This window comes from Xiphophorus couchianus, chromosome 20 (assembly GCF_001444195.1).
Source record: "Xiphophorus couchianus chromosome 20, X_couchianus-1.0, whole genome shotgun sequence".
Classification (NCBI taxonomy): Eukaryota; Metazoa; Chordata; class Actinopteri; order Cyprinodontiformes; family Poeciliidae; genus Xiphophorus; species Xiphophorus couchianus.
The window spans coordinates 20836541-20858565 of record NC_040247.1 but is presented as its reverse complement, the minus strand read 5'-3'; the positions used below and the strand labels follow the sequence as shown (position 1 = coordinate 20858565).

At 38.7% G+C, this 22025-nt stretch overlaps 1 protein-coding gene across 1 annotated transcript; it reads right to left on the bottom strand.

Moving 5' to 3' along the window:
* Nucleotides 1-332: 332 nt before the first annotated feature.
* LOC114135539 (sortilin-like) lies at nucleotides 333-21864 on the bottom strand. Its single transcript, XM_028002902.1, has 20 exons — nucleotides 21533-21864; nucleotides 11885-11947; nucleotides 11205-11278; nucleotides 11003-11105; nucleotides 10729-10890; nucleotides 10507-10580; nucleotides 8979-9028; nucleotides 8772-8899; nucleotides 8437-8581; nucleotides 8067-8222; nucleotides 7715-7827; nucleotides 7532-7634; nucleotides 7272-7440; nucleotides 6245-6429; nucleotides 5963-6152; nucleotides 4691-4807; nucleotides 4279-4387; nucleotides 3380-3492; nucleotides 3152-3278; nucleotides 333-2942 (listed from the first exon to the last, which is right to left on the bottom strand). Exons 1-20 carry the CDS (start codon nucleotides 21761-21763, stop codon nucleotides 2928-2930), a joined length of 2427 nt encoding a protein of 808 aa, XP_027858703.1. The 5' UTR covers nucleotides 21764-21864; the 3' UTR covers nucleotides 333-2927.
* Nucleotides 21865-22025: the final 161 nt, after the last annotated feature.

The window sequence follows — 22025 nt, the reverse complement described above, 5'->3', positions numbered from 1 at the left end:
TGTCATGCAGATATGTCCTATTGTGATTGTTATAAATCTTTTAAAAATCTATATTTTAACATATATTTACATCAAGCAATCATGTATTGACATTCAAAATGAAGTTACAATGAGAGACAAGATGACATTGAGTGTATTGAAACCCCCTAAACTCTGGCCAGCTTCTTCGGGGTGACTTATAATGTTAGGTTTTTCATGTTGCATTCCACATGTGTCAAACAGCTAAATTATGGTCTCATGTGACCAGCGGACATTCATTCACATGTTTGAAGTTTTCTTTATAAGGCTTGCAGAGAACTTTTAAAAAATAAACACTCAATTGTAGAAGCAAACACCTGTGGAGTGTATTTATTATCTTCAAACACTTGGGGCTCTGTTTAAAAAAAAAAAGCTGCACAAAGCATAATTAAACACACAAGAACACATATGAGAAATATTGTGTTTTACTTTTAATCCATAGATGCAAACAATTGTTACCAAACATCTGTACCACTGACCAGTTCAACCTGCATCCCAGCAGTAAATAAATCAAGAAGGGAAACAGGTCACACTCTCGGTCTGAAAAATGGACATTATGTACTGTAGCTGTACAATCATTTCAAAACTTTCACAGATCTGAAGAGAGTGCAAAAAAGTTATTCAATCCAGTAAATAGCTACTCAACTCTCAGACACTTGAGTAAATTGGGACAAATCAGGCGTTTCAACTTGCTTGCACAAATCCAACAGTTTTTGAGAAATCCCTCACTATTATGCCCGCTTAGTACCATATAGCTTATTTACTGGGTTGTTATTGCCTCTGCTATAGAAAACAAGCATTGACTATAAAACCCTGTGTGTTTGACAAATGTTCCAGGTCTTACAAAGCAGACATCAGAAATGTGACAAGTCAAGGTAAAAAAAAATGTATAAAATTCAGTTAATCAAATCAAACACTGACAAAGCTTATGTAATAAGCCAGTAGAAAAATTAATACAACTGAGCTATTATTACTGCAAAAGTACAACCTTAGTGATATTACATATTTGGATTCCACCATGATTATCATTCTAAAGTGTCCACAGAAATATGCTGATAATTTTAGTACCTGCATTGATGCCACTAGGAAAAACATGAGTTCAAGTTTGTGTTAGCTTCAACGTTATATCCAGGAAATGCTAAATAGTCTAATGTTGGGTTTACTCTTTACAATTTCACCTGAAACATCAGAGAAACTTACAATCAAAGTGCTTTGGCAACAATTCAAGTCTTTCATTTTTCACCATGCGAACAGGACAGAAGAAGAAAAAGGCTAGCGCATTTAATATCATGGAAGAAATGGTAATGTTTAAGTTCAGAGTGTCACTTCACACAAATTTCCTCAATTGTTTCGAGCTCAGCAGTTTTGTTCGGTCACGTAAGGCGATAGCTGTTCATGTATGAAAACTATTTGGAAGGGACAGTAGCAGTAATTACATTACAAATGTATTTTACAAAATTCTCCGGTTATTCATAGAAGATGTCACAGCAGCCAATAACTCCGGTGATTTTCTACAGTGGCATTTTTAACCACTAAATAAAATCAACAAATGACTACCTTACTGCACTAACATGTTTCATATTTTGTAGAGTAACCAAGAAAAATTATGCTCTTTATCATGTCACTTTTATACCCTAAGGAAAAGAAAGAATTTTTTCTGGAGTCAGAAAGATTCCTGTGAAACAGATTTTTTTAAGTGACTTATCTAAAAAAAAGTTTCTTAACACTAAATAATTTTTCCCAAATTGAATAAAAATACATGAAACAGGTTAGATTTTGACTCATTTTCTGTATAAACATTTTTCTATTGCAACAAAACACATTTATTTTGAAACCTTTCACATATTTTTCAGCCAATATGCCAGCGCCTGGTATTTAAAAACAGCTGGATGAAAGAGAATGTTAGCATCTAGCTCATTATTTACAAATAATATATTCCCAATCCTTTACCTTGAATGTATTTAACAATGACAAATACTGCAGACATAGTCCCAGCAGGTTAATAACATGACTTTTACAGGACCCACATTTCACTTAACGGGCCAAATCTGTGTTTATTCTACTTTAAAAACTGATCTGCTACAGCTATTTTTGCAAAAGTGGTCATTATTAGAAATTTATTGATAAGTACATATTCATAAAAATTTGATAAACATTTTCCAAGCTTGAATTAAAATACTTTTTTCAATTTAAACATAATTTCTTTAGTCGATGGAAACAAAATCAAACCGTACTTATAGAATATTCTTACCGTTTTGAACCTAGATGTCACAGGAGCAACTTGAAGAGTTTGTATGTTAACAGTGTCACTTACTGCTAGAAGACCAACAAAATCTGTTCAGTTTTGATCAATTAAGAATCAAAGACTTTTACTCTTAGCAGAGATAGTAAAAATAACAAGCCACACATTGCTAAAAGTCAGGATAAGATGACAAAATACTGCTCACAGTTGCTTCTGATAAAATAGAAATAGCTTATTTTAAAAAATACATCTAACTATTAAGAAACTCTAGAAAAGTGAGTACCGGTAGTCTTCTAAAAATTTGGTGATGACATACTTTTTATGTCATCACATAAAAAGGTTTTACATTTACAACGTACTAAAATGACAGCAGGCAACATCTCTGGACATAAAAAGGATGATTCTATTATGTTTTCTGTTGCTTGGTTGCTCCCTTAAAAATCCTGGCAGGCCCATTTGTTCAGAAGGCTTTTCTCTGTCCCAGACTATTTACCCCCTTTTTTTTAAGAAGCCAAATCTGACACAATCATGCAACATATCAGCGCAAGTTGCTGCAGGGTCATCCATCCACCAGGGGCAGTGAGGAGTGAGAAGCACATGTTAAAATGAGAATGTTGGAGCAACAGGGATCCTCAGCCATCTTGAAAGCCTCAACTGTGGACAAATTTTATTCCAAGAGATCCTATCAAAAGACACAGGCAAAAAAAACCAAGACTTTAGTTTTGGAATTTACAAAGGGTTTCAATTTTTATTTTAAAATATAGTCTATAAAATATGGTGTGCATTTGTACTCAGCTCCATTTAATCTGATTCTCCAGCACAAATTAAGAACTCAGATTTTTGCTGTCATATACAACCATGCTAATGGGTTTATGTGTAAGTATTACACACTTGATCTGAATCATCGTTGAACTGTGTTTTTTCTGTCTCCATGTAGTTGGTGTCGACATCATCTACTCCCTCGATTTTGTTTGCTTCCACGTGTTCCCTCATCACAGAGTATCGGTGAACGAGGAACCTGGAGAAAACAGAACATTAGTTTGAGGGGGGAGAAAGGAGCAGGAATGTGAGCAGTGTTTGGGGGTGTGGGTGGTGAGATCAGAAAAAACGGCAACTCACCGTCCACCACAGACGTACTTCTTCACTAGCCAGGCACCTGTGAGAACACTCACCAGGAGTATCGCCATGACAACCATCACTATGACAGCAGCGCTAGGTGAACTGCTGTCAGTCTGTTGTGTTCAGCGATAGAGACAAACAGATGAGAAGAAGCAACAAAATCTGACGTAGCTTTTTTTTTTCTCCTCAGCTGTAACAATAATCACCTGCACAGTAAACATAAAACATTCTGCAAAACATCAAGGGCACTGTATCTATCCTACAGCTCAGGGTTTTTGAGCTTAATACATTCATTTCAGGTTGTTTTTTTTTTTTTTTTGGAGATTTGTAGCCCTGTGATGAATTGGCGACTTGTTGTCCGCTGGAGATAGGCACCACCCCCCCTTGCAACCCTGCAAGGATAAGCATGTTGAATAATGGATGGTTGAATGGATAAAGTATTGGTAAAGCGTGGTACAAGTACCTTAAAATTAATGGTTGTTATGGAGATATGGTGATTCCACCATGTCACTTTTCCTCTAACACTTGATCTTTCAGAATTTTGTTTTTTTACATTCTTTACCATCCTCCTAACTTTGCATGGTGGCAAAGTAAACTTGGATCCCTGTCCAGCCATGTTCTAGTTCGAATAAAGATAAACCCTAAAAGAAATTGTTGTTATGGAAACTGTGTGACCACAAGATGCCACTCTTTTCTGCAGCTCTCAAACAGCGGGCTTTTTCTTTTACATCCCTGACCCTCCTCGCTCTGTAAAGTAAACTTGGGTCCTCATCTAACCTTGTTTGTCACAGTTCAAGCTGTTTAAAACCTTTTTGTTTTAAGGGGGAAGTCAAAAGAGAAGCTGCATGTCCATCTAACCAATGCAGTCAGCTTGCTTTCTAGGACTGAGATAAACTGACCAGAGATTTGGAATGAAGGGCGTCACTGATGCACAACCTCCTTAAGTCGGTCTCCTTTCTCTCCGGCTGAAAACCTCCTTCACACTGGTTCCCAGGAATCTTCCGGTATCTTAAATTTGGAGATAAACGTCACATGCATGGATTAGGTGATAAAAACAAAACAGAACGTTTTCTAAGCTTCCGGTCGTGATCATGTCACCAGTAAAGACATTTTAACTTTTTGTTTTTTGTATCCAGTCTGCTTAGAAAATATATGTGTACATTAACAAGCTGTTGAATGGCTGAATAAAGTGACATCTAAACTGCAAGCAGAGTACAGGCTCAGAGAAGAAATATAATTCGATAATGCAACAATGCCCGAGGTGAAACATCAGGATTTGAATGAATTTGAAAGTGTGACCAGCCTACTCACCCACTGGTCTGCAGCTGCTCAGTCGTCCCATTCAAACAGAACTCCAGAGCGTGGCCCACCAGCTCCTTCTGCTCCACACACTCCGACTTGTTCTCCGGCCGGTAGTAACCGAAGTCACTGAGGGTGAAAGGTTTTTGTGCCCCATATTTAATAAGTTACAAATAAAACAGTGAATATACACGGTATTCTGCAGAAGTTGAAATCTAAAACCTTCCCTCACTTATGAAAATCAAAATATTTAAACTATGGCAAAGCAAAGTGACAGATTACTAATTAAGATTTTCTAGAAGCATTATTTGACTTAGAAAACCGAGGTATACATGAAAATTACTTCAGGTACATTTATTTTATATTTTTATAGACCAACATGTTCTCCTCAGTTTGTATTCTACATATTATCTATGAGAAATAGGACTCTGTGTCACTTCATATTCACCCACCACAGAAACAGCAAGTTTATCTGAAAGTTGCAAAGCAACTCTGATCAACTTTTAAAAAAAGTAAAGAATAATCTATAAATATTTTTATAGAGGGGTCATTTTGGCACAGACAAATTTCTTAATTATTTTGCAATGCTGAACTTTTATGCTACTGAAATAAACATGAGAAATGGTTTGTATTATTGTTATTCTATTTTCATCTGGACATTTTGCTGCTACTATAAAACATGTTTATTTTGTACATCGTTGTTTGTGACAGTACATGTGGTTTTCCTCATTTTGTAAAGTGTCACATTTTATTTACACTCCAAGAAACAGGAAGCCATGAATTGTTACTCAAACGCTTCTCTGATTAAAAGACTCTCTGATGGCCTTTGATATAAGTTACATAGAAATAAACGAAATGCTTCATTTGTTTTAGGAGTACCAGTATCGGAGGCATAGTTTGATCATAAAAAATGTTTTCTCTCCCTTTGATAAAATCTACGTAAATTAAAAGTTGGATAAAAAAAAACACTGTGATAGATAGATTAATATATTTAAACAGATCTTTACACTTTTTACCAAGGATTTCAATTATGTACTGTACGGTCCTGTACTTCTTTAGCTCAGGACTTTAAAAAGTGCAACATATAATCATTGTCATTCTTATTGTATTGATAAAATCTGTCACGTAATACAATTTTCCTAAAATAAGCAAACACATTTTTGTATTTTATTTTATTTTTTACAGGAATATTCTATATCGAAACTTAAAATTAGTTTTGTACATTTCAATTTTACTGAAGAGGTATTAGGGTTAGGGTTAGGGTAACAGGAGAGAAGGACAAACCAATGGTAATCTGCCGCTGAGCACGGACAAGGCAAGTGCTTCTTGGTAATGGCGAAGTCTCTTCCATTCCAGCACACTGAATCTTTCCTCAGGCGTAGAAAGGTCTCTCTGAAGCCCATCACGCAGCCGTCATTCGAGCCACTGGGGTCTGCAGAGTGAGCCAGCCACTCTTCATAGTCCCCTTCATTGCCTGCACGGCGACAGACGCCTCTGAGCTGAAGCACACTTGCCCTCATGCATTATAATCCAACATCACAGGTATGTTCCTTAAACTGTACTCACAGTCCCTGGAGAGGACCTTCCTAAAGTCTATGGTGATCACCACCCACTTGGTGTAGTCGTTCCTGTAGCCCCACAGGCTGACGTTCATGGAGCGAGAGCCAGGCTCGCTGTCCATGCCGCTGAAGTGCAGTGGGTCGCTGGTGAAGTTATACGTATGCCAGCATTGGCCTTCATCTGTGGAGAACCTGAAGGGGAGCAGGGAGAAGTGATGGCACCTGGTAAGGCATCCATACTTTATTTTCTCTGAATTTTAATTATTTTTTAATTACAACCAAAAACGTCCCTGTGTTTTTTATCAAAATGTTATATGAGAGAGGAAGACAAAGGCAATTTGTCAAATTTCCTTGCAAATGTAATTCCAAAAAGTGTGGCGTTCATTTATATTCAGCCCTCTTTACTCGAAAGGTCGAAAATAAAGTTCAGTGCAACAAATGGTAGCATAACAGCAGTGTCATGCTTTGAGGCTGCTTTTTTTCAGCTCAGTAATTGATGATAGGGGGGGGATACAGCATTCCTGCAAAAGATGTGAGACTAGGGTGGCAGTTCAACTCCCAGCTGGACAATGACCCTAAATAAACACTCAGAGCTGCAGAATAGTTCAGGTTTAAGCATATGCATGACTTGGAATGGTCCAGTCACTGTCCAGATGTAAAAGCAATTGAGAATCTATGTGGCAAAAGTTAAAAATTGTTGGTCAAACCAACTGGATTTTTCCTCATTTTACTAACCATGGATGTCCTTTTGAGATACAATACATGTTCTAAAAGGAAATAGAAACCTTTATATATCAATCAAATACTTAAATCAATCAAAAAAATTAATACTCAAGAGAGAAGCGTTAAATACTTAATCAAAACAGTGACACTCTTCTGCTAAATCTGCCTTTAAAAGTTGCTTTAAAATTACAAACCAATCAAGTCCTAATTACTTGAGGGTATCAGAGTAAAGCTTGTTCATAACACCTGGGCTATGAAAACCCCAAACCTAAATAAAATAAAGTATGCTAAACCTAGAGATATAATCTCACTTTATCTGGTTGATAGGTGAGTTGGTGTGCTCCACAGCAACCAGCAGTCCTCCAGAGTCCAGGATCGCATAATGATGGGGACCCTTCAGAGCCCACAGCCATGAGTAGCCCCCGTCATCAGACACATACACGTCAGGAGCAAGAACAGACTCCGAGTCTCCAACATTGCCTGAAGAGAGGGAACAGGAAGCGACGTGAAGAATAATTCAGCAGACAGTACAGAGCAGATAGAAGGATGTTTGTGTGTTCCCCTGTCCTACCGTGAGCCAAGATGAGACCCACGGCGTTGGACTGCGAGAGCGGCAGCACGGGAACGTTCATCTTCATGGCTGTGCTGTACGAGGCATATATGTGAAGCTTGCACTGTAACATCAAGACGAGCAGCACTGAAAACATGGAACTTTGCAACACTTCATCCACAAAGCAACAGGAGCTCGTCTCACTCTGCTTGGTCTGTTGGTGGAGGTCTCAGCATCGCAGTCGGTGTTCTGGGGTCTGCGCAGTGGCTGCCACTTGGCTCCTTGGTCATACGTGATCACTGTCTCTATGTTACCGTCTGCCAGAACACAAAAGTGCCAGATCAGCTATATCAGACAGCAGATACTCAGGCGAGAAGATAAAAAAATATGATATATCCCATTAAATCGTTTTAAATATAATGTGGCCTAGAAATTACATTTCTGTGATAAAGTCGGATGTGGGTTGCATTTGCCTGCTGTGTGAACACAGCCATAGTTTAAGATGAGTTTGTCCCTTTTCCTGAGTGACAATAACATTAGGTCCATGTTGACCCACCTTCTGTGAGTATGCTGGTCATGTAGACGCCCCGCAGGGAAGAAATGGCGGTGAAGTCTGTGTCGCTTCCTGTGGTTGTGTAGAGATGGCGCTCCAGTGACTTGGAGAAGACAGTTCCTCGGTCATCCGACACGTAGATGGTTCCAACACCTGAGTCTGCCCCAGACAGGACATAAAACACACTCAGTATTAAAGTCTGTGCTCTAAACTGTGACCCACTAGTGGATCCTTACAGAAAGCTGTTCTGATTTTCAGGAATCTTTCTTTGCCTGTGGGTGAGGCTTATGCGCTATCTGAATGATCAAAAATCAGAGACACAGTCAACATCTTTAGATGCAATCAGCACTAAAGATGGCTCACTACCACTGACCTCCGGGGTCATCCACGTGCATGAAGATCATGTCCTGATTGGCTGCGAGGATGGAGTAAAACTGCTGATGGTCGACAGCAGGAAGCTGAGCAATGTTCCAGTGATCCCCGCCGTCTACAGAGACATGGATCACACGCTCTGTACCCTAACGCACAAAAACACATGTGACATGACTGATTCAAGGTGTACTAGTAAATTTTATCCAATGCAATGTCTAAGAAGGAGCAAAGCAGCTTGGAAAGTTCTCAATTGACTGGATACTTTACAAACCTTTGCTTAGTTTTCATGAAGAAAAACAATGATGAGCCAAAAAAATAAATAAAAGACACACATACCATCCCGGTCATGATGGACGAAAAGACAAATTTTCCTCCAAGGACAAAGGAGTAAACTCTGGATGCAATTGTGTGAAACGTTTTGCCATAGTCCATTGTTTTCTTTAAATCTAGCATCCCTTTGTCATCTAAAAGGAAAATGAATTATTTAAAAAAATTTGGACTGAATTACATGTTAATGTACAACAATGTATCATCCTGTCTTACTGCATGATCCATTGGTGTTGGTTGTTATGTAGATGCTGTTTCTTGGACCCCTGAAACAAGAAAAGGGGAAACAGAAGAAAGCCTAAATATAATTTTAAAAAAATTACTTTCCTAGTTTAAAGGTAAAAAAAAATGTGACCATTTAATTAATGCACTCGTTTCATCCTCCCAGGCAGCAGTCCAAACTGTGCTGCCAGACAAAGATGACAGTTTTTACGCTGCAGCTGGATCAAGGATAGCAGGCTGAATAGGAGACACATTCCTGAGTCGTGATTCAGCCTGAGAACCACATCAGCTTCTGCTCTTTGTGGTCAGTGTAAGGCTCGGGCCCAAAATGACTGTGGTGGCTGTGCAGATAAGCAACCGTGGGCCGGCTAATCAGAGAAAAGCAGAGTCAGGAAAGCCAGAAGAGGCAGAAGAGAACAGCTGGAAAAACAATGAATAAAAAATGACGCTCATTCATCCTGTAGAAAAAGCAACGACGGGCATGCAGACTGCATGGGCACAAACAAGCAGTCTACAGTGCGCAAACATGACAAAAATATCTTGGTCATCACTTTCTTTCGTTCAGCAACTGTGGTGATACTCTAAATGTATTGCTTTACCAGTACTTAGCAATAAACTCAAGAGCCAAAAGATGATTTAAATGTGTATTTTTTTTTTGAAGCAGTAAAACGCCATACCTTGTTTTCCTCAACAGAGCAGTAAATTTTGTGATTTCTTTATTTTTTTTTTACTCTCTACATTTCTGAGAATTAAACATACAATAAATATCTGCAAGATCAAATGGTGTCATAAAACATTGTCTTTTATTTTTCTGGATATTAAATTAAGTTACATTTTAATATGCTTCAGTTATATATGTAAAAGTGTTTAACATCAGTATTTGTAAAACTTTTTTCCCCCCTAAATTACTTTTTTTTTTTTTGCTCGTAATTCAGATTTTTACACTTGGTTGGACTTTTTCTTATAATATCAAATGAAATTTTGTAATAATTTATTGTTTACTATTGCACTTGATTGTTTTGCTTTTTGTTAGAAAGAATAAATCTGAATATCAAATGTTATATTTTTATCTGTCTGAAACTGATTGAGTCAAAAAAAAAAAAGGCTCAGAAAATTGCCTGCTCCTTTACTAGTCCAACCTTGTAACACTTTTAGTAGTTTCCAAAACACTTCTTATGTCATGGTTTAGTCATTTAGATAAGATTAGAGCTGTTAAAACAGCAGGCCTTCTGTTGAACAAGACAAGACAACATGATGACAGATAAGTTTTTTTTTTTTTATCTGTTACTCATCTGTCTCCCTTTCTACTGTCACCCTGGGCAACTGCCCATATGGTCCACATCAAAACACCACTGTTCAGCTATAGCTATGTCTGTCAGGAAGCTAGCTATCTTTTCATTCCCTTTCAACTGTTAGGCTTATTTCAGTAACATGTTTTATGTCATTTACGATTTAAAATGTTCTTAATGTAAGTGAAACTTCAGCAGCTGATACTAGTAGATATTCTGAGAGAAACTCTCACCATCTGACCAAACACACACTGTTGTGTATTTTCCTCCAGGTGGAGCCAAAGTTATCAGACAGCCACAGATCCAGCTGGAAAGGAAGTAAAAATTTGAGTCATAAATAATGTTGATCAGGAGTAAAATGACTGGCTCCTGAAGAAAGAATAAGCGACAGAGTCGGGGAGGTCCAGTTTAGCTCCACTAAAACTCAACATTCTTGGCAAACAGAGCGCTGCTACCGTGATACTGAGTGTCAGAAGTGTGTTGCTGTCCCCGGGGTTGTACAGCATCTGAATGAGGGGCACAAACGGCAGGTCCGTCGGTTCAAAGGTCAGACCAAAGTCCCGCGAGCGAAAAAGTCGAAACCCACCGAACTCAGACACATCGCCAGTGAGGATCACCTGAATCCAAACAAAAATAATTTAATGATTTTAAAATATATATATATATCATAAAAAAGACACAAATACAAGATGCAACATCTATTAGCTTGGCTCTTAACGAAGGGCTCACCTTTCCTGAATGATCCGGACTGACGGCGATGCCAAACTCTGTCTGGATGAAAGTGTGGTTGATCACATTAGTCACGTCTTTGAACGTCTTCCCGTAGTTTTCACTGACACACACACACAGAGAAGCCCTGGTTTAGTCGCACAGAACATAGCAACCTTAAAACACCAACTAATCCGTCTTTGTTAAAGGAGCCATTCCTCACCTCCTGTAGAGATTAGACTGGCCAAATCGCATTAAGAACAACGGCACCTGAAACGTCGTCAGGACCAGGAGCACCTGTGAAGAAAAGTGTTGCACAACAGCTCTCATATACGTACACTTTATATAAATAGATACACCTAAATATAGTGTGTAATTCTCAAAATATTTTATTAGGAATTCAAGAGACAGACCCGAAGTAGGAGAGAATCGAGAAGAATTAAAATAATGCATGGTCTGAACATTTTCTTCTAATAAAAATTTGAAAAGTGTGGAATGCATTTGTGTTAAAATTAATTTTCTATCTTTGCAATATAGTTCAAGTTCAAACAGACTGGATGGAAAATAATAATCTTCATATCTTTTTATAAATCCCTAATTGGATTTATGTCTCAAATTTGACTAGACCTTTCTAACACATAAAATGGCTTTTATTTATACCACTTTACTATACCACAGATACCACTATAACACAGAACAGCTTTTAAATTCAGCAATTATGCTGAGATTAAATTCAAACACAAACACATACTGTACATTTTCTAATTATGGGACTTCTGGTTGCACTGGGTTTTATTTAGAAACAAAGAGAGCTAAACAAGAAATGCACGTCACGTTTGGTTGGAAAGTTAAATGCACCTGAATATATTGCAAACCAATGTATAGATATGTGAACAAACTCACCCCTGATCCGTCTCCCACCCAGGCAAGCGAGAGTGAGCCCATTGAGCGCACTTTGAACGTATACTGAAACAGAAGAGACTAGACTGAGAAGGTGAAACAATCTTCATGCAGAACAAGCAAAAGCTGACAGAGAAAGTTAGAATATGCTGATGGAATTTGCTTAACACTATTTTGGCTTTAAAACATGAATCCCCCAAAGGTAAATGTAGACATAGTTTGAGAGTGTTCCTGTTGTTTCTTTGTGCAGCAGACACACCAGCTGAGAGGACAGAATGTCCATACTGTCCAAAGTAACTCCGTCATTTGGATGCACTCTGCATGTGTGACCTACATTCTTGTGTAAATCACAAAGATTAGGTCAGACAACAAAACAACCACCGAGGACACCTACCATACATTAGAGCTGAACAGACTCCACTCAAATTCATTCATTCAAAAAAAAAATTAACTGTTAGTGTTAGCATACTTTTAAATGCATTTCTCAACCAACTAAGGATTTAAGGTAAAAATATATTTTTTAAAAAACATGGAAAAAAACAGTTGTGGCATAATACTAGAAGCAGCGGAGAGAGAGTTTAGATTTCAAAGCAAATGCTGTGACTGGAAACGACATTCCCATCCCTTCGTCCGCTGTGACTCTTAACGTGTGGGTTTTAAGGCCTCGTCTCACACTGTTTGGAATGCAGCAAGGTTTATTTTGTTTTTGTTATTTTTCCCTCCCTTCGCTCATCAGCTGATGAGGCGGGCATGTTTACAAGGTACGTGCAGGCTCAGGGGGAGTCTGCAAAGCTCTGTAAATCTGCAGAAGATTGCATGGTCTGTTGTCTGTGAGCTGAAAATTCCTTGTAAACAGGCCCAAAGAAAACAGGCCTGCTCTCTTCTGTCCAACTCTGCAAACACAAATTTGAGTCTCCTCTGCATAAATCACCCCATAACACTCTCCCATCATCCATCTGTTCTGTTTTCTCTATTTTTGATCAGCTAAAGAGCTGGCAATAGAAGTGGTGCTAGTTTTTAACAGTTCAGTGAAACTGCTAGGCAGTTCTTGAAACTCCTACATGAAATGAAATTTAGTCAGTGACATTCACACATCTCCGAGGCCTAGTTGAACCTGGAGATTGAAGTAAAGCTAAAGTGTTAACTGGAAGTGTACATACAAGGATTAAGTTGATCAGTTCAGGGCTTTTAAAGATTTTATTGAGCTGAGCTCAATAAAATCGTGGAAAGTTTATGGAACACAAGATTTTGGTTCATAGGTTTAAATTTAGTGGATTTTTTTTTTTTAACCCTCCTGTTATGTTCCGGGTCAAATTGACCCGTTTTAAAGTTTGAAAATTTTCTAAAAATAGTTGGAAGTATTTTTTTTGCATGAAACTTTTCCTATTTGTCTTAATAGGTGAACTCTACATATCAATTGAAAATTTATTAGTTTTACACATTTGTACCAACCCCTAGGTCTACTTTTTACACAGATACTGTTCGGGTCAATTTGACCCGGCAGTCAGGTTAAAGTGCAAAAAAAGATTAAAAAATGTCCATTTCTATATGTTTCCTTGCAGCTATGAACCATATTTCACCACACAAACACCACACACATCCATGCACACCCCGACACACACAAGCCCACTTTCTCACTATTCTCTTTACTTCACTAGGAAACTGCGAGAAAGCAGGTGTTCACACAACTTTTGAGGAGAACTTCTTCTGTTCCTGTGGACAAACTCCACCCACACTGAGTGACACTCAGCAGAAGTGGAGGGAAACATAAATACTCTCTGCATGACTCATTTATCTTGATTTTAATCAGTGGGTCAATTTGACCCTGAACAGTTTGTGTGTCTCAAGTTCAATTATAAAGATCACCCATTGAAAAAAAAAAAAAAAAGTGTAATATAAAAATATTTACCAAAAATCAATTTCAAGGAAATTATAGTTTTTTTGTGTCTAGGATTTATTCAGTAAATATTAAAAATGCAAATTCCATTTTTTATGTCCAAATGAGTAAATGAGTAGGTTGTTGTCATTGATCCTTAATTTGGGAGAAATAATCAAACATCATTGCACAAATATGAATTGAAATGGTTAGTATTGGAGTTAATAATCAGATAGAAAAATGTTTTGGAGGAATTTTTTGGTTTCTGACACTATTGCATGATTAAACACTCCCCGGGTCAAATTGACCCACGAACATTATTGCTGTACCTCAGAAACGAACATAACAGGAGGGTTAAATTGCAAGGTCAATATCATGCATACAACCCCCTCTTATGTCCCTTAACAAGTTCCAGAGAAACCACACACTTTTCTAACAACCAACCAGGTCCTGGAGCAATGCTGGTAGTCCTTCATCTGATAGTTACAAATGAAGGACTGTAATTCATTGGAATTAGGGGTGGGAATTTCTGGTAGTGTTTGGCAAAAATACATTAAGTAACATGGTTCTATTAATTCAATCCAATTTAAGGTGGTGTATAGTTAATAGTCTAAACTAAAAGAAATATATAAGGATGTTTCTGTGTTAAGTGCTCTAAGGACCGGGGGACTTTGAATCGCCTTTTGTTTTCAATGTCCAAAGAGACTGCCTGTTTGGTGTCACTTGTTTGATTTTCTTTCTGGGACAATTGGCAGGGAGGTCCCATGCACCCATCTACTGAATTTACTTGATTTAGATGCATTTCCATTAACCATAAAATTGAGCAAATTCAATTGACAAAAATAAATCTGCTTAAAGGAAACATGGTAATTTTGAAAAAAACTCAAGTTTTTTGATAATGTGTTTGAGAACTAGGATGTGATGTTTTCAGCCGTATTTAAGTGGACATATTTTGCAAAGCTGCAGTGGAAACACTTATTGTGCATCACATGAGTCACATGATCAACAGATGTTACCACTTGCAAAAATGACAAAGAAGACAGTGAAAAATAGTAGGAGGATGGTGGTTTGTTTTTGGGGGTTTTTATTCAGACAAGGTTCAGCTGGCTCATGAACTGTGCTTTTCATCACACAGTTCATAAAAAGTTGTGTGTCATTCAACGTGTTGAATCCATAGCTCTTCTAAAATTTTATGCAATTTTCCATCAAATTTTGAAGATCCTTATAAACACAAGGTCAGATTAGGTAAAATCTGAAACTCTTAGTTTTGGTCCCACTGCATTTTGGGGTATGAAGAGGAATGAATGCAAGTACATAATTCACACTTTTCAGGCTTTCTACTGTAAAAAAAAATTGTACATATCATTCCTCCTCCACTTTACAATTATTCACTATTTTCTTTAGTTGCATAAAATGCCCCAAAAATATAGTGACTTTTATATTTTGCAATGTGACAAATGTGAAAGACACTGCATCTATATCTGACCCCCTGAAAATCCAGCTGGACCAAATCAGATTGAATGATCAGAGGTGAAACAGTCATTGAACAACTTGCCAACTGAGCAGTCTGCTTTTAGTAAATGATGATGAGCATATAACGTAGCAGATAAAGTAGATTTATTGAGAACTAACAAGCTATTGACTTAGCAAGAAGCTAAAATCAGGAGATGTCCCTACATGAGGCCTCGGTACAGACATGACATCATGCTGCTGCACCACCTGATGAATGCAGTCTAGATCTGCTCCTGAAAAGCCTCTCCAGCCCTTTATCTGCAGCTTCACTCTTGACACTGGCGGTCAACTCTGAGCCTTCTGACATGGACAGCAGTGTTTGGTCAGTGACCATCTTGCAGCTGCACTAGAAAAAAACATGCACATATGCCTTCTCAGACTTCCACATTCGGCATGAAGGCGAATGGCCCCGAGTGTGGGTGACGTCCTCTCACAGAGGTCGGGATGCCAATACAATGAAGTCCTTATTCCCTCTGCGCTAGCGTTCGACTTTAGTCCTGTTTACACACAAAGCTTCAGAAGAAGAGGTCAAGCTTTAGATCTCTGATCTAACATTCAAAGTTGTGTACACCAGGCCTATGTTACTGGACATAATGACACGCTGGCTAGAGCTACCTAAGTTATTACTCAGAAAAACTGTAAAAGAAGAGAAGCTCATCACAACAACAGGCCATGTTTTAAATGAGGACAGAAGGATGGCAGCACTGGCTTTAGTCGATAGCGTGTAAGAATTACATCATGACTCATTGTGTTTAGCTGAGAAATACCACAGGTGTTAGTAATTCTGCTGCTAAAGTTGGCAACTTTTTTTTTATACCCCAGGAGTCAACTTTCAGGAATCCAATTTGATGGTTGGATTGTAAACAAATTAGCCACAGCTAACCTACTGTAGCTTTTCTTGTTTGCACTTATAATGGTGAAGTATGACATAAGGGGCAGAATGATGAAACTTAGAAATGTGATTAATGGTTAGAATAACAGTATGTAGGTCACTGATGTGGCACAAAGCTTAATGCAGTCAGCTTATCAGAAATAAAGTCACGCTGACATAAAAGATTCAATATCTGATGTCCATGAACAAAATATCTTGATCTGGAGCCAAATGTCAGCGTTATGTTATCTGGAATATTGCACTGCTTTTATATCTCTGAATATCTTGTATGTGTATTAGATTTTTTTTATTCATTTATGTAATAATTTCTTGTGTGTGTCCTTTCAGCTAGCTCATGAAAAGAATATGGTGGATCTGATTACATGGCCGTGTCAGATCAGAACTGCTCTGCTGCAGGAGTGTAAGATACCCCTTTCACTGCACGACTGGCTTTACTGACTTAATGGCACAACAAATCCGATTCAAGCAACAAAGTGGACAGGCCACAACAGAGATAAACTTGGCAGATACGAAAAACACATTCAACAGCACCAAAGACAGGAAGAAAAGAGGATAAATAAAAAATGGAAATAAAACAAGACTCAAAGAACTGAAGGTGTCTATTGCAACTAGCAAGTAGCAAGTGTAATTTAGGGTGCAACATTTGGCCTAAGAAACAACACCAATGGTGCCATTAAGGCGACATTCACCTTAATGGCGTGTGTCACCTGAAAACAACCCAAAGCAACTGGGGAGGAACTGGGGACACAGGGTAGCCATCCCATCAAAGGAGAGAGTCAAAATATCCTGTTCCCCCTGGTTGGTACAGAGGCAACACCAGCCATGCTGCCACACTGTCACTGCTTCAAACCCTCAGTGGTCAGTCCCCAAGACTGAATACCAGACGAACCCCTCTCTACAACCAGAGACTGTACATGCAACACAACACCACATGGGGGAGTCCAGTGTTTCATTGGACCCAACCAATCCCGATGTAACACAAACAATCGAAGTTCACTAAATCCCGCTATATGTCAAGACAGAAAAAAAATAAGAGATAATTTTTGTCACACTTCATAAAAGTCTGTTTACATGAAAGGACGTAGCAGAGAGTATTTCTCAAGGAAGCTTTTAAAGCAAGATGTTAATTATCTTATTTCGTTTTGATGAGAAAAGTGCAAAGTCATCGACAGTCATCTATTCGGGTCAACGTCAGGGCCAGAGACTTAAAGCTAGAACTCACTCTGTGTTTGATAAAAATGGTTCATTAGAAGGAAAAGTTTGACAGACAACCCTGAACATCTTCTGCACAACAAAGTCCTCCAACAACAGTCTTCAGTCAGAGTTCCTCAGATCTGCTGTTGTAACAAACCCGTAAAGGAGATCCTCCCTTCCCAGTCAGAAACATATAATATATATAATGAGTCTTAAACATATAGAAACTTAGAAAATGGCAGCTCCTACAACATCTATTTCACTTTCAGAATTAATAAAATATTTTTTAACTGGACAGATTCAAACGGAATAAAGTTAAGTGAAACAGAACTAATAAGAACTAAATTGAGTTAAGCCCAAGTGAAGTAACTGTAATTAATTTGAACTGAAATAAATTAAAATACCCTCCAGGTGGCAGGCGTTAAGAGCTAATAAAATAATATTAAAATAACTGACCCCTTCCCCAAGCTGGAAGGCGTGGGGTTCTTTCCAACATGACTGTGCACCAAAACACAAATCAAGTCCCGATTAGAGCAGGAGCTGTTAGTCAGGTCTTCCTGTGCAACATTAGGGTCTGATCTCACAAATGTACTTCTAGGAAAATGGTAAATTCCTATAAAAGCACTGCTACGCTTTCCGGAAGGTCTTCCTAAAGATTGAACCACTACAGCAGGGAGCAAAAGCCATGCCATTGAACACTATGGATTAAGACTGGGATGCTCAGACACATCGGCAAATACTTGTGGAAAAAATTGCATTTGCCAAATTGAAGGTGGAAAATAAAATGACTAAGCACAGTTGTATTTTTCTTAAGACATAAAAATCTGGCACCTAGGAGCATTGAGTAAACTTGAGACCCGTTGTAATGAAGAATAATTGATCTACTGAAAAAAATGGTTTTTGAGCTCCACGAGAGAGTATTGTCTTCCATTAAAAAGATTCACATTCCTTAATAACAAATCATGTTTTTACAAATTAAAATCATTCTTGGAATATTAATCATCCTTTGTTGGCATAAAAATAAACAATTACAAGTCACTCCCTGTGTGCAAACAAACCCCTGCCTGTCCAGGTCTTTCTCCCTCTACTTCCCTTTTAAACACCATGTGGAACATAATTTGCTCCTTTTCTGCTGTGACCCAGCTACCCTTCGCTCAGTAAATACAGCTTGTATTTTCTTTTTCTGTTTTTTTTTTCTTTTGCCAAAGAACCAGAGAACAGGATGGAGCCCAAAACAAGAAGACGGAATAAAAACACAAGCGGCTAGCTTGAAACCTGTCAGAGTCAGCAAAAATAAATCTCAAATAAACACTCCAGAGCTTGGGCTGGCTGTCAAAACACAGAGCAGTTTATCAGGGTGTAAGCTGCGGAAAATGAACAAGAGGCAGAACCAGGTGAGGGTACCTGCTGATGCAAACAGTAATCTATATGGCAGATCCGATAACCACAGACCAGACGTTGGTCGGCAGAGATTGGATCAAGCTCAGCAAACAGCAAAAAAAATAAAAAATAAATAAAAGAAGGGGAATGTCTGGGAGGGTTTCAGAGGCCCTGAGGAGCCGAGAGTCTGATCTCTGTGAGCACGCTGAATCGGTTTCATGCTCAGAAGTTAACCCAGGTGTTTGAACCGCAGGAATGATGTAACATCTGCCATTTCACACACAACAGGACGGAGACTGAGCTGTGGGACCTCAAACAGCTTTGGATAAAGCTATTATTGCTGCACATTCCCCTTATCGTGCCCTCGATTACGGCAGTCACGCAGCGAATACAGATTCTGTTGTCTGCTTAAGGATAAGGATAAAAGAATACGAGAAAATTGGCCAATGGGAGATAAATTTAAAAAATATTACTCCACGGTTACATGTACATCTTTGATACATGTGAAATCAAAAAAAAACAAAAAACTTCACTGATGCCCTAAGATTTAATATCCTAAAAATTGACAGTTTGCAAATACCGACAGATTAGGATCTCGCTCCAACCTGCGTCAGCGGAGTTAGTGAAAGTGACCCGAACTGATGACCTACATTTGTCTAAATCAATTAGACAAAGACTATGACAGATAGAACATGTATCAACATTAATTCTGTCCAACGAATATTCATGTTTCCTGCATTGAACACCAACTTCTCTTGCCTTCTAGTGCCCTTTTTTCTGGTTTCCTATCAGCTTTGTGCACACAGGCTAAAAACCACATCCAGAACTTTGTGCATCGGCCAAATTATTAGTCGAGTTATTCAGTAACTATTTTGAAAGGAAGCATTGAAGGTATAGTTTATATGCCGAGTGGTGAGCATCCATCTCCCCTTTAACTCGCCTGTTAAAGGATGTTTTCCTTTCTACTGTTTCCACATGCCTGGTGATTATGATGCAAAATTAATGCCGTAATAAACTGAACTTGACTCCCCTGTTTCATAGCTTCGATCAAATTGGAATATATGTAATTAAGTTTAAATCAGCCCAATATGTTTTAACAAATTTGACATATTTCTGTATATAAACTGGAATCATTTGTGCTGCAAAGTGCCTTGATGTCTCTTCCTGATTTTTATTTTCTTTAAGACTTCAAGAAACCTAATAGAAATATTTCTAAATAAGAAGTATTCCGAATTCTAAGTCGAGTTGGTTTGACAAATCCATGTTCTCGCTTTTTGTTTTATGGGTTTTCTGCTTCATTTATCTCCCTGTCTAAACGGGAATTATTCAGCTATTTCTCCACTACATTTGTCTGACAGCTCTGGGTAAAAATTACAGTTTCTCTGTCCAAGCAGGCTCTGCGTCTCCACGTGTGGCCAATTCAGATTTGATTGTGCTTGATAAAAAAAATTTCACTTGGAAACGACTCTTCTTCCTCTAAAACCTGCACTGACCATTATTGGGATCAGTCAGGAAAAAATAAGCATTTTGCCAAAGTATGCAAACCTGTTGATTTTTTCTTCTTTCATTTCATCACGTTACACCCACCAACTTCAATGATTTTGTGTGACAGGCCTAGAAAATTGAAAATGTTTTACTAATAACTGAAAAGTATGGTGTTCATTTGTATTGAGCCTCCTTTTGTGTAACCACACTTTGTTGCTATTACACCTCCAACTCTTCCTCACGCTGTTTCTACCACCAATGCCCATAGAGACTAGTGTTCACTATATGTTCTTGCTCCACCTACCTTCCCAGCAACACTATCCTACCCTGCTTACCCAGGATTGTCAGTGCAAACGACAAACGTCCTGTGATGCCTCCGTGTTTCACTGCAGGGATGGTGTGTTCAGAGAAATGTCCACGCAGCATTTTGGATGTTCTTCTGCACATAATTTGGCCAAAATCTTCTGCTTTGGTTTCATCTGGCCAAAAGTTTCCTGTGACCTGAACGACTTGTGGAAGGAACAATCCTTTTTCACGACTTTCTTTAAACAATGTTTTTCTTCTCTCCACATTTGCAAAACGAGCAATTAACAATTGCCCTATTAACAAATTCTCCTGTGGTTCATTCCTTATATGACTGATTAAATATCTCACCAGCTTATCCTGTAAACTGTGATCCTTGGTCGTTATGTTCTTTATTAGTCTCTGACAAACCTCTGAGGTCTTCACAAAACCACAGCATTTATACTGCAATTAAATTACACACAGATGGGTACTATTTATACATTTTCCTTCCACTTCACAATTGCGTGTTACCTTTTGTTGAGCCATCACACAAGGTGCCAATAAAACACCATTACGTCTGTGGGTACAGCACGAGAGAATGTGGAAAAATTCAAGAAGTGTGACTACTTTTGCAAGACAATGGTGTTGTAGTTGTGGTAAATGAAATGGTTAAAAGAGTGGACATGAGGGTATTAAACATTTTATATCTGGCAGGTGCAGCTGAGATTGTTACTTGGTATCACACAACTTCAAATAAACTGACTAGAAACAGGATTTTGTTCAAAATATTTCCTTTCCATCATATTTTTGGTACATAATCCCAGAAGAAACTGATGAATTCACGTTGTACCGATTCACTAGTCTCCTAAAGTAGCAACAGGCTGTCTAACCAGAGAGTTTACAAGCTTGTTAGGAGTGATTTATGAAAAGCACGGTGTATCTGGGTGACTTCACCAACTCTTTAATCCGATTCTTTTTACTTATTCGGCGATAATAACCCGATCCCTGCTGGTTTACAGTCACTTACAGTGCTGGTGCTGTTTTGCAGCGCGGATTCCACTCCACGCAAAGCCGTGCATGTCTGCTCATTCAGTCCAGCGCTGCGCCTCGACAGCTCCCTCCTCTCCAAGCTACGTCGCTCCTCAGCATCCCCGGGCTCTCCACGCAGCCTCCTGACCCGGGACAAGTCGCTTCCATCCTGCAGATGTCTGCCCAGCGCAGACGAAAACAACCCGAGCGCCAAAATGCAGACGATCATGACGGTTACAAAACAAAAACCTGGCACCGCACAGCCTGGGACACTGAGAGCAAACTCTGCTGTCCCACCACTTGGCTTCTTCACATGTTCCCCCCTCCCCTCACCTCCGAAAGCATTCTTAATAACAGCCCATTCACGGCCGCACGGGATTGGTTAGGCCCAGAAAAACCTGCAATCTAATTGGACGAGAGCTCGACTGAGGGAAAATTTGTTTTTAGCGTTACACTGCCCCCTGGTGGAAAGCCCGCAAATAACCTTCATT